General features: G+C 34.5%; 5 protein-coding genes across 5 annotated transcripts in view; 2 read left to right on the top strand and 3 right to left on the bottom strand.

Annotated features, from left to right (window-relative positions):
* The window catches only part of Lerp (lysosomal enzyme receptor protein), a 115523-nt gene extending 111236 nt beyond the window's left edge, over positions 1 to 4287 (bottom strand). Inside the window, exon 1 of the mRNA XM_070105864.1 lies at positions 3767 to 4287. Within this exon, the coding sequence (XP_069961965.1) occupies positions 3767 to 3847 (81 nt within the window). The 5' untranslated portion in view covers positions 3848 to 4287. The remainder of the gene's footprint in view (positions 1 to 3766) is intronic.
* Positions 203 to 1963, bottom strand: me31B (ATP-dependent RNA helicase me31b). Its single transcript, XM_070105865.1, has one exon. It carries the CDS (start codon positions 1740 to 1742, stop codon positions 369 to 371), a length of 1374 nt encoding a protein of 457 aa, XP_069961966.1. The 5' UTR covers positions 1743 to 1963; the 3' UTR covers positions 203 to 368.
* A 224-nt stretch (positions 4288 to 4511) lies between the features above and the next one.
* Positions 4512 to 6075, top strand: IntS12 (Integrator 12). The gene has a single exon (XM_014238601.3). It carries the CDS (start codon positions 4650 to 4652, stop codon positions 5658 to 5660), a length of 1011 nt encoding a protein of 336 aa, XP_014094076.1. The 5' UTR covers positions 4512 to 4649; the 3' UTR covers positions 5661 to 6075.
* Positions 5833 to 8238, bottom strand: ball (nucleosomal histone kinase 1). The gene is made up of 3 exons (XM_014238599.3): positions 7856 to 8238; positions 7126 to 7792; positions 5833 to 7065 (listed from the first exon to the last, which is right to left on the bottom strand). The coding sequence occupies exons 1-3, from the start codon at positions 8087 to 8089 to the stop codon at positions 6068 to 6070; spliced, it is 1899 nt and encodes a 632-aa protein (XP_014094074.2). The 5' UTR covers positions 8090 to 8238; the 3' UTR covers positions 5833 to 6067.
* Positions 8239 to 8762: 524 nt separating this feature from the next.
* His2Av (Histone H2A variant) lies at positions 8763 to 10632 on the top strand. Its single transcript, XM_014238598.3, has 5 exons — positions 8763 to 8951; positions 9291 to 9368; positions 9533 to 9646; positions 10115 to 10285; positions 10339 to 10632. The coding sequence occupies exons 1-5, from the start codon at positions 8949 to 8951 to the stop codon at positions 10396 to 10398; spliced, it is 426 nt and encodes a 141-aa protein (XP_014094073.1). The 5' UTR covers positions 8763 to 8948; the 3' UTR covers positions 10399 to 10632.
* The last annotated feature ends 2141 nt before the right edge of the window (positions 10633 to 12773 follow it).

Genomic DNA, 12773 nt, shown 5'->3' with positions numbered 1-12773 from the left:
TTAAACCATTTTCACCGATTTCCAGCTAAAAGATAACCATCCTTTTTTATTTGAAGTACTTACTTTTAGAAAATTCATTAAGCTATAAGTCAACCAATTAACTAGCCTATTGTTTGATATAACATCCTACCTTAACAATATTATTTTTTTTTTGCTTATAACCCACTTCCATTTCCATTAAGGAAAATCAAATACAAATATATTTTTGTTTCGTTTTTTTGCGCAGAACTAACGTTCTTTATTTAAAAAAACAGTTTTTTGCCAAACTTCATTACATTTCATTTCATTTATTTGACAAACTCTATAATTGTTTTGTATTTCAGTATTTAGTTTTGTTGAGTTTTAAAATAATAGTTCCTCATATTCGTTCATTTGCTGATATTACCCTCCTCGTTTGCTGAATTATTAAGATCATTATTGGTTTCCGTAGACGTAGCTGCTGCGTTGGCAACATACAATGCTGGATCGATTACTTTGGGGATAGGCTTAATTTCGGTTCCAAGTTCCTTTTCAATTCGGTGCAGATCGAATCTATCTTCATAGGTTATTAAATTAATTGCAATACCAAGGTGACCAAAACGTCCAGAACGGCCAATTCGATGCAAATAGGTTTCTGCCATTCTCGGGAAATCAAAATTTATAACAACATTTACGGCTTGCACGTCGATACCTCTAGTAAAAAGATCCGAGCATACGAGATTTCTGCACAAGCCTTGTCGAAAATCGTGAAACACACGATTTCTATGTGCCTGGGCCATTTTAGCATGTATATAATAACAACAATAACCAAGTTCCGTTATTTTCTTCGCCAGCAATTCAACACGTTGGGTGGAATTACAAAATATAATAGATTGATTTATTTGTAGCTTAGAAAAAAGCGTATTTAAGCAATGAACTTTTTGGCGTTCTTGAACGAATGCGTAATACTGTGTTACGCCTTTTAAAGTCAGCTCCTCCATCAAATTGATTTCATATGGTTCCCTCAAATGTTTCTCCATGAAATTTTTTACACTTAACGGAAATGTTGCCGAGAACAATAGAATTTGAGGGTCTTTCGGCAACTTCATAATTACATGATCCAGCATGCCTTGGAAATCAAGAGACAACAATTTATCGGCTTCATCTAAAACTAGAATTTTGCAATGTGACATATCCGCAACTTTTTTGTCCATTAAATCCAAAATACGTCCAGGAGTGGCAATTATTAACTGTACTTTTTGGTATATGCGAAGTATATCATCTTTAAGAATCGTACCTCCCGTTGTTACCATAACTCGAATGTCTAGATGTTTTGCGAGTTCAATGCATATTTGCGATGTTTGCAAAGCTAGCTCTCGTGTTGGCACTATCACCAGGGCTTGTATATAATCTTTTCTTGGATCTATCTGCTCTAAAACGGGAATGCAATACGCTCCGGTTTTACCAGTGCCGTTCTTTGCTCTAGCTAATACATCTTTACCGCTTAAAGCTATTGGTATTGCGGCCTCCTGAATTGGTGATGGACGTTCCCAGCCCTTTTCAAAAATACCCATTAAGAGTTCTCTTTTCAAACAAAATTCTTCAAATTCATTTCCACGAGTATCGGTAACATCACTCGTCTTAAACCGGTTGTCTTTTGGCGGAATCTTAAGCTTTGATTTCCATCCCATGTCATCTTGCGGATTCTTGACCATTTGAAGCGCTTTCATCGCACTCTTTGACCCCAAACTTGCATGCATATTCGTCGTATTTTCTGTAATCATTTTTCTTCCAATTTAATGTAAAACTCTTTTTTCCGACAACGGTAAATGGTAACTGTTATAAAATATTACTTGATTCCAGATTTTCACCAAAGCCTTCAGAGAACAAAAACTAATACTATCCAAGCAGATAATAAAGAAATGCAAATTGTCTTGTCAAAAATGTAAAACGCATGCAGACAAACAATGTTGCCAGATTTAGCTGAAACAAATCACCAATCCTTTGGAAAAGCGCAGTTATAAAGAATTACAGTTAGCAAAAAAGACGATGACTATTAAATTTTCGCATTGTTGTCTTTATGTGCAATGGAAAATACCGAAAACCGCTAAAGATGCCATATTTGTGTTAATTAGGTTAACATATTTTCAGCAAGACAACGCCATTTTGAATCAAAACATGAAGAAACGTCACAAAGAACGCCGATAAACATGGAATAGAGCGAATTTACAATCGGAAAATAGAATGGTGAAAGAGGGAGGAAACTGATTGCTTTGAATCAATACAGTTTTTGTTGCTATATTGTAGCTGCCCACCGTTGCCACTCTAACAAATTTTTAAAGTTTCGTTGTTTTTTTTTTTCTTTACCAGATAGCCGTATTCACAACTGCTATCTTGTAACATTCAAACAAAGTTGTATGTCGAAATTAAGTTTATATTTAGCACTTATGAAGCCAAAGCTACTGACACATATAATCTATAATATAGAATGCAGAAAGATTTTGCATAATTTCATTACTAAAAATTAGATTCTTAAGTACGATAATGTGAACTATTTTCAAAGAATATATGGTTGAAAAAATATATTGCTAACTTAGTTATGATCCCTGTATTATTCACATATTTAGCTTTAAAAATAAGTTGCTTTCATAGACTTTGTTCATTTTAAATTCAATTTTAGTCGTTGACTAAATATAAAATATTAATGGTAATAATGTCACCTTAAATAATTACAGAAACTGAAATACTTCATGTGTGATCTGTAGAAATCACTAAATTATTGGAATATGTAGAACCTCGTGATGTTTAAGCAGAAGAGAAGTTTCACTTCTTAACCGATCTCGCTCTCACACGAATTATAATAAGTTGGATTAAAAATTCTTAACAGCTGTTGAAAATAACACCCAAGTTTAATTCCTTTTTCGTCCAAGGATATTGCGCAGAATATCAATGAAGGAAAGAATGTCGTATTCTGAAATAATATCCATGTTTTTATTATTGTTGAGAAACTTTTTGGCTGTATATAAATCCGAACGTAATCGTCGGAACATCAGGCTTGTACTTTGAATATATAAAACCTCATTTTATATTAATTTTTTTAGATTTTCTTATACTCAAATTTTTTTTTACATTTTCATAAGCCATATTTAAGTATTCAAAAAACATAAGTAAACAGAATAATGAAGGCGATACAATTAATTTCAAAAATGCTCAATGTAAAAGGACACCTATTGATATCATGGATAGGTCAAAATTTGGGAACCTTAACCAAAAAGTTGAATGTAAATTTACACAAACAACAATTAAGAAAAATTATAAACCCAGCTAGTCACGGCTACTGAAACTCCAATACATTGAAAGAATTATCGCGCATCTCATAAGGCCTTTTTGTAGAAAAAAAAGGATGAAGGATCGTCACGTACGCAATAGTTTCGGTTAGAATTGTCAATTGAGCCTTAATAAACTCATAGAAACTACAACAGAAAACTCTCGTAGTAATGTTGGGTAATTAACCGGTGACTTAACCGATAGTTGGCTTGGATGGTATGCATCAGCCGATTCGCAATATAAGTGAATATGAGTACCTAATAAATGGTATAGGATTTATAGCAACTATGAATTCAAATTATGGTAACTACAGTAGTTAAAACACAGGTGGCATCATTTTAGAAAGCAAAGAGATAAATAACGAATTGACCAGAAAATAAATTTGCAAAACGATAAGAAAATGAGCAAAATAGTAAACATGAACAAAAACATTATATATTTTACGATAATAAAATGTTCAAACAATATAATCTAAACTTACCAGAGGGTCCTTAGTTTCAGCATAACCACTGTCTAACACTATAAAGACCGATACGCAAAATGTTATCACCTGCTTATTCATTGCGGTTTTGTTTATGATATATGAAACTGCTTCTTCTAAGATTATGAAATTCACTTTAGAATTTGCACCAACGTCATAAGTATTTATGGACTTTAATAACTTCAAATGACACTTTCTGTTTATCGATTCTCCGGTTGAAAACTTACTGGCGCCGCATAGGCGAGATGTACACGCTTACGAATTTATTGTCAATTCAATCTATCAATGTCTTTCAACAATATGCTTTGTGTAACGCCTTAGAACATTTCAATGTTATGAATATATATTTTTCTTATCAGAGATAATCGAAATATACGATAAGCACTAATAAATTGTACACCTGATGATTAACACTTTATTCGATGCCAGTAATTATAATAAATCTAATTTTATTTTTACTCTTAACAATCAGCTGCTTCAGCATAACAAACAAATCCAATTGGAATTATTGAAGAATGCAATGGCATAGAGATGGCAAAACCAGTACGATTTGCCGGCTACTGCACTTTTTGGGCAAATAAAGTAATGCAAATAGTGCAATACTTATGCACGTTCATATATAGATATGGAACCGCTATAAACGAACGTATGTACTTACTGTATATATAACATACTTGCATATATGCTAATAAAATTTATGCAACTTTTAACATATTATTTAAAATTCATTTCGTCTATACTAAGTGAACGGACTTTGTGAACACTGCAACCCTGTATCGTAAGCCGAAACAGCTGTGGTTTGCGGTTTTGCATTTATTCGTGTTCATACTGAAGTTAAATTTCTTTATATTAATTTTTTAAAGTGCGTATAATTTACGTAGATATGACTGCAAATCCGAATGAGATGGAAATGTTGCGCAAAGCAATAAGATTGCTACACTCTCCTCATCCAAATTCTGCGGTTGAGCTGAGGTTAATGCTGGATGAAGCTATAAAGCAACGTTTTGGCCCAGAGCTTATGATATCGAATAATATGAGTAAAGGTCTAATGGAATTGGAAGCGAACTTTCCAGGTCGTGCAGCAACACCGCCGCCTCCTCCGGAACATCCAACGGCAATGGATCAGGACCCAACTGCTGATGAAGTTATTAATTTAACTGGCTCTCCTGCAAAGACCATATCAGATTCACCTGACACTATAATAGACTCTGATGATGGCGCGAACATCGGAGGAGCAATGCTGGGAGGCGGCGATGAAGATGTTAATCTAAAGGAGTTTGGCGATTTAAATTGTGCTGTTTGTGGTGAAATGGTTTTTACTGCTACAAATCGCCTAATCGAATGTTCAAATTGTGGTACACTTTACCACCAAGAATGCCACAAGCCACCTATTACAGATGAAGAAGCCTCTGAAGGGCAAGAGCACAACTGGCAATGTGATAATTGTCTTAATAAACCTTCCACTAGTAAGGCGGCTGGCGTTGTAATAGAAGAACCAATTTCCTTAATATCAAAGACAAAGTCATCAGCTACATCTTCGCGTTCTTCATCGACTTCAAATTCGTCCTCTCCTTTTGCAATCATACAACCAGAAGCACCTAGTACATCCACTTCAGCTGTTCCATCTGTACAAGTGCCGACAATGTCTACGAGTAGGCATCATCATCATAAAAGCTCCAGGTCTCATAAAGAGGAGCGTCCTTCATCTAGTAGTTCGAAATCGGTAACATCAAGCAGTGCCGTCAATGCGACTTTCAATGTCGTCAGTGCAAGTGAGAAGAGTTCTTCGCATTCGTCAAAAAAATCATCGTCGCACTCTTCTTCGTCCAGTAAATCATCGTCGTCGAAGTCGTCCTCAAAACACCATGACAGTAATAAGCGTAAAGCAAAGTAAACTTTTTAAAATGTAATTATAGTCCGGTTTCATATAATTTCAAATAACAGCATAAGTAAATAAAGTTTTTTGTTGTAAAAACTTTTATTAAGTGAAATTACATTTTTGAGCAGGAGGCATTAAAATAAAAAAATAAAATAGTTTACTGAATAAATAAAGCATATAGCTAGTATTTTCTTACAAAAATTTATTCAGCGTACAGATCAACGAATTTTTTGTATTGTATTCCTTGCCAGGAGAGACGTCAAAGCGTATCTTATTCGATAAAGGGAACAATTTTTATGAATTTTTAACAAATACGATATTATATAAGAAACAATTACATACATGTACATATAATTAATAAAAAAAAATGTATTGTTCTTCTAGTAATACAAATAAAACATTCAAAACAGCAACACGAGTTTTTAAGAAATCGCACGCTTAGATTTTTTAACAGTAACAGCTGGGGTAGGGGGACTGTCGCACGCATCATCACTGGGCAGTTTCCGCACTTTTACACGAGTAACTGGTGTATTTCTTTTATCCCCAGGTGCTTCCTCATTTGAGCGCATTAATTTAGAACTGCTTTTAGCGGCACTATTACTGTTGGTGGTACTGGTCGCTGCTGCCTTCTTTTTACGTTTGACATTAACTATAACATTGGCATCCATACTGACATCTAATTCGAAATTAAATTCATAAGTTTTACCAGTACGTGGTACTGGAGTTGTGTTGTCATTAACAACAGTCTTCCCATGTCGTGAAGTGGATAACGAAATCGCTGGACTAAAATTTATATTTGCTCTGGTAGCAACAGGAGTGGAACGTGTAGTATGCGAAGAGGAAGTACTGGGCGTGCTCGAACTTTTACCATTAGCAGCTTCACGAGGTGTGGTTCGCAATTTCTTTTGCAACGGTGAATGCCGTGTTGCCTGCCTTGGCGAGAAAGACGACGACCGACGCTTCCGAGCAGGAGTTACTTTTGGCGTCAACTTTGTTAAAGTTTTCATTTCAGGCGAACCGCGTAGAGTTGGTGTAGTATTGCGAGGAGACGATTTTATGCGCCTTGAAGCACTGTCAACATTTTTCGGCGAACGTTTTGTCACAGTTTTCAGTTTATGTGGTGCTTTTTTAACCGGTTTCTTTTCCTCGAATATTACATCATCATCATCGTCATCACTGGCAAACATTTCCACAGATGTGTCCATGACCGCAGCTGGCTTTCTCACCAATTTTCCACGACCTTTGCTTGTTGTAGGTGCAGACTTGTCATAATTATCACTTATCTTAAAACGTAAATCTCCAGTATTTAATATTTTCATTGTTTTTAGAGCAGTGCTGAATATTTTACGACATTTTTCATAGTCAGGTTTTTCATTATACTCCAGCTTTGCTACATACTTCATATACTCCGCAATAGGACCTGGAAATATATGTCAAAATATTATTTTTAAATGCACTTTTTGTGATATATTGTACTCACCTGGTACATCTTTAGAATATAAAGTTTTTAAACAATGCATTACGTCTGCCATGAATTCTTCTTTGGCCTTTTGCACTTTCACTGGCACTGTTAGTATGTTGTTCTTTACCCATGGCAGTTGAACGCCGGACCATTCTATGATATTATACCCTAATATTTCGAAGTCTGCACGCATTGTAGCTACACCAAGATGTGCGTCCCGAGATGTATATTCTATAGTACCGTTATGCATTTTTTTTGGATCAGGTTTAAATACCTTCGTCGTATAATGTGAAGCTAATCCATAGTCAACTAAGTACGCTTGACTATTGCCTTCTTTGCCGTAGCCTAAAAGTATATTGGCAGCTTTTAAGTCGGCATGTACGTAACCACATGAGTGTATAAACTCATACACATCCAACATTTGTAACGCCAGTCTGTATATGGTCTCTTCAGGAAAACGTCTACCATTCGCTAAGAAGAGTTTTGAAATATCGCTGCCATATCGTGGCATTACAATAAAACGATGTTTGGTTCCATTTAATTCTACTGAACCATTCCCAATCATATATGGCATACCAATGGTCTTAAGGCCACGTTCCTGCTGAAATCGTTTAATATCTTCCAATTTGGCGTTGCGCATATAAAAGTGCATTTCAACAAACAGTGGACCATTCCCATGTGGCTCCTAAAAACCGACGGATCTTATATTAATAGTTTGCCATTAATCATAATTCAATTAAATACTTACGCACTTTACAACGTAGTTATAAGTTTTCTCACCAACGCGACACGCCGAATAAATTTCTCCAAACCCACCAGTTCCAATTGAAGATCCAATTAACCACTGAGCTTTGGATAAATCTGAGAGAATTGTGCCTTCAGCTATTTTTTCTGGCATCGCATATAATTTATTTCGCTTAGGAGCAGGTCCCTTTTTGGGAACACCATCTGCTGCAGCTTTTGCTTTAGTTGCTCGGGGCATCTTTTTTGAAACCAAAAATCCAAATGTTCTTGTATTGTTTCAAAATGCCGAACTAAAGGCGCCAATTTTTTTAACGAATGTGTCGGAAATAAAGAATGTGTTCTTGCACTGTTTGCCTACTTTGTACCAAACCGTTGAATTTCATTGAATTCTATTTTCTTCTTGTTCTTGTTATTTTGTGAGTTGTTTTCGTCAACTCAAAAGGTGATGCCATGTTATTAATTTTAAGTAATATTACACAAAACAAATTGGGTTACAAAGAAAGTGTGTGAAAAGTTTCCAAAAAATTGTTTTTATAGCCCATTTTATATAATATCTAATATTTATTGTGGAATATTATATGTGGTTATAATTTAATTACACAATCACTGTAATTTCAGTTAAGCTTATATAAACATTTTCACAAATATATCCAAGTAGCCTTATATTATTTTTAACGAATTCTATAACTTGAATAGCAAAACCAGATTAATCGTCTGGGCGATTCATCAGATCCACGTTATAAATTTTGTCTGTGCTCTTAACTTCATGAAAGCCTATGCATATTGTAAACACAAGACAACTCAACAATCGCAAGGCCTTCATTTTTCATAATTTGCAAATATTTGTTGAGAAATGCAACCATGTTGTTGAAGGTGTTCGTTTTGCGCCACGAAGAGGTTTGCTTTGTGCGAACGCGTCATTCGTGAAAAAAACTTGGTGGTGTTCGGACTTGACGTTCCTGTGTCGAAAGCAATAAGTTGTCGTGCAAGGAAATTTTATGAAAAATTACAGATCGAGTGTTAAATCCATTCCAAGGGTGTTATAGAAATTATTTTGCATTTTCGTTTTACTTGTGAAAAAATTTAGAATATAAAAAATGGTAAATAATGTGAATAGAAAAAATACAACTAGTAGAATGCGATGAAAAGCTGGCGTTGGCCAATAGACGTCGTAAATGTGAGTGCGCGTGCAGTAATGTACCGTGGGACATCGTGAAATATTGAGATGAAAAGTAAAATCTAAAATATAAAATTTTGTAATTTTGTGTTGCAAACAAATTTCATAGATAAAGTAAATTAAAGATCTTGGATGCATTCGAATTCTCTATTTAAATGTTCGTGTTTAACCTCACATTGGCCAGCGTTTTCCTGCGATTTTGGCGCAATTTTCATTTTAAAAAACGTAAAATTATTACCCATTTTTATATATTTTATTTAAGGCTGGTGGTAAAGCTGGTAAAGATTCAGGCAAAGCTAAGGCGAAGGCAGTATCTCGATCAGCACGAGCGGGGCTACAGGTAAATGATAAATAAAGTACAGACATTGTTCCGCCAATCAAAATTTTCGCGCCTTTTCGAGGTAGCATCTACAGACTATAATTAAATTGTTAACTACGCGTTTTTTTGTGTTCACTTTTATTGTTGAGTAAAAATGTATGCTTATATCTATTTTTCTATTACAGTTCCCAGTTGGTCGCATACATCGTCATTTAAAGAGCCGCACAACATCGCATGGCCGCGTTGGTGCAACGGCTGCCGTATATTCTGCTGCAATTCTGGAATACTTGACTGCTGAGGTAAGTTACATATTTTACGTTGGAAAATTCACCCATAGAAATCGATGCGTTATCGCGCCCAATTTTCCTATATCGCTGCTTAAATGTGCCCATTCAGCATAGTTTGCGTGCGCGTAGGAAAAGCAAACATTTTCAATTGTGTATGTATTTGTGTGTGCTGTACTCCGCGCGCTGTTTGTAATGTCAACTTGAAGTAGCGTTTTTAGAGTTTTGTTTTGTGGCGTCATTTGCCCGCCATTTTTGTTTTTTGTTTGCTTTTTTAGTAAATATTATTGAACGACTAAAATAGAACGAAAGTTAATTGAATATATTTGTGTATTTTGATAGATTTATGTATTAATTTAAAAAAAATAGTTAACGCTTCTTTCGTAGGTTTGACAAAAGTTTTCAATATTGGTTGATCCTAAATTTTTTTTATAGCATGCCTCGAATCCAAAGCTTTTTTCTAAATTGTTAACTACGTTTTAGGTGCTGGAATTGGCAGGAAATGCTTCAAAGGATCTTAAAGTCAAACGTATCACGCCGCGTCACTTGCAGTTGGCAATTCGTGGTGACGAAGAATTAGATAGTCTGATTAAAGCAACAATTGCAGGTGGTGGTGTAATTCCACATATTCATAAATCATTGATTGGCAAAAAAGTAAGTTCGGATAAATCAGCTTGTATGTTAATTAAATAAAATTTCTTTCTTAGGAGGACAATGTTCAGGACCCACAGAGAAAAAATACTGTCATTCTTTCCCAAGGGTATTAATTCTTATTTTAATAATAAAATTTCTTTTTAACAACTTATGATAATTTTCGTATTGTTATACAAGTAATATTAATTATCATATAATTTTTCTTAAACGGAAAGCCTAACTTTAAACAAATATTTTACACGCAAAATAAGAAATTGATGAAAGCATAAAATAAATAAAATGTAAAATTGTCGAAATTTAGAGAAGACCAAATACATACTAGTTTAATCAATAACAAAACCAGAAAACGGATTTTATGGCATGCAGAATCAATTGAAATTGACAATTTTCAAGGTAAATATTAAAATTGTACGGCGGTAACTGGTTTTATAGAAATAAAAAAATAGTGTAGCTTCTCAACTGGAATTAAATCGAGTCCGCCTCAGCTGGGTGCCGGATCAGAAAGATATAATCGGAATGGCTGATGACCTTACCAACTCTGCAGCGATAAACGAGCAACTGCACTGGGTATCATGTAATCATTACTTGCAAACACTTCGATAATGTCAAGTTTAGCTTTCCTGTAGGATACAACTTCAGAGGTTCAAGTAAATAATAGACTTCCCAAGAGAAAATTTCAGGCTTGTCTCAATGTATACCGGTTCCTGCAGAATTAAGAAATACCTATATAATATTAGCATAGTCTTCTCTGCAATCTGTCGATTCTGTGACATGGAGACTGAAAGTCCGGAGCACCTGTTTGGCATAAACAAAGCTCTGTGAGCCTCATCGTAGCATGCAGCGAAATGCCTCACTATCTGTAACACGACCTTTGGATTTAAAACGTACTGTGCCTATGTGAGTCCTTGTGAAGGAGGAGAGCTCACAATAAATAATACGTTGCAGTGCATACCTCAATAACTTTCTAATTTCTAGCCCGAAGTTCTTTTACATATACATATGTATGTTTCTCATAAATGTAGTGGATCTAGCTGTCGACGTTAATGTTCAAGTTGTTACTAGTACTTTGTTAGTATAGGTTCAAATCCAAACTGTCATAAACTTTTGGAGATCTGTCACTGTCGAGAGAGTGAGGAAAATCAGAATCGAAAATAGAATGCCGCTAAACACAAAATCTGTTTTTTATAAAATCGAATCAGCTGAGGATTTTTGATTACAGTGGCGAGCATTATTAACACATATTTTCCTTTTATGTTAAGTTATGTTAAGCTGGTTAGTAAAATCAAAAATATTTGAGCCAGTGATGATAATTAAATTGGTAAGAAATCATATAGTAATGTTCACCATTTTATATACTTCTGTACGGCATGTAGGTATAAATATATAATCCCGCGTTACCATTTATACTTTTTCTTTATAAACAACAAAAAAATATATGTAAATTTAAAGAATAATAACAAGTAAGAAAGCACTAAGTTCGAGTGCAACCGAACATTTATGCTTTTGTAACTTGCAAGGATCAAAAACGGTGAAATACCTTCAGGTATGGCAAAACTTTATATTGAGAAATGTTGCGAAAAGGTTCAACTTCATTGTTCGTCAATGAAATAATGAATGGAATACAATCCAATTTGGTATCATATTAATTAATTTTGAAGATCATAGACTCACTTAGATTCATTATTATTACATAGAAATGGAAAGGCTGGTTGCATAAATTTTTGGCATTGCTCAGGTATAGATGAGAACTTATTTTCAGGCGATTTTATAAACATACTTATGTGTAAATATTATATAAACATATATGGGGTAAAGTCAGCCGGACGTTTCAAAATGCTAAATATCAGTTATATGGGGCTAAGGCAAGTTTTCGCCCGATTTTATCCATTTGCAACACAAAGATACACTTATCAGAAAAACACGCTTGCTCAATTTCATTATTTTACGCTAGCACATTGTCCGATATACATATGTATGTGGTATAAAGTCAACTGGAAGTTCGAAAATATTTATATTAGGTATATGGGGGCTAATGGAAGTATTGATTCGATTCAACCCATCGGACACAAGGGTATAAGGTATAATATTATCAAAAAAACATTCTAACCGAATTTGAATTATATATGTATCTCACAGATTGGCCGATATTTTTGGCAAAAAATCTGCCATAGGCTCTGTGGACCACAATAGTTATGGTCCAATTTGACAACTTTACTACCTGATATGGCATACCTTAAAGGAAATATTCCTGCAAATTTTAATCCCGTTTTATTAATTAGTGCTTGATTTGTGTACTGGATAGGCAAAAGCAGATGTAATTAAATGTTGTGTTATAAGGGAAGTAGGCGTGGTTACTGTTCGATTTCGTTCATTTTCGCTCTGTTACATGGAAATTATCAAAATAATCGAATGTACCAAATTTGGTTGAAATTGAAAGCTCGACTCATCATTCTGATCATTTATATATATTATATATATATATCTAACC

This window comes from Bactrocera oleae, chromosome 2, assembly GCF_042242935.1.
Source record: "Bactrocera oleae isolate idBacOlea1 chromosome 2, idBacOlea1, whole genome shotgun sequence".
In the NCBI taxonomy this organism is placed as follows: Eukaryota; Metazoa; Arthropoda; class Insecta; order Diptera; family Tephritidae; genus Bactrocera; species Bactrocera oleae.
This window is presented reverse-complemented; position numbering and strand designations above follow the sequence as displayed.

Bases quoted from the DNA above. Each gene is read 5' to 3' on its own strand.
- me31B (XM_070105865.1), bottom strand. From the start codon at position 1,742: ATGATTACAGAAAATACGACGAATATGCATGCAAGTTTGGGGTCAAAG.
- IntS12 (XM_014238601.3), top strand. From the start codon at position 4,650: ATGACTGCAAATCCGAATGAGATGGAAATGTTGCGCAAAGCAATAAGA.
- ball (XM_014238599.3), bottom strand. From the start codon at position 8,089: ATGCCCCGAGCAACTAAAGCAAAAGCTGCAGCAGATGGTGTTCCCAAA. The intron at 7,793-7,855 runs GTAAGTATTTAA...GTCGGTTTTTAG, and splicing joins ATAACTACGTTGTAAAGTGC to GAGCCACATGGGAATGGTCC. The intron at 7,066-7,125 runs GTGAGTACAATA...ATATATTTCCAG, and splicing joins ATATTCTAAAGATGTACCAG to GTCCTATTGCGGAGTATATG.
- His2Av (XM_014238598.3), top strand. The intron at 9,369-9,532 runs GTAAATGATAAA...TTTCTATTACAG, and splicing joins CAGCACGAGCGGGGCTACAG to TTCCCAGTTGGTCGCATACA. The intron at 9,647-10,114 runs GTAAGTTACATA...ACTACGTTTTAG, and splicing joins TGGAATACTTGACTGCTGAG to GTGCTGGAATTGGCAGGAAA.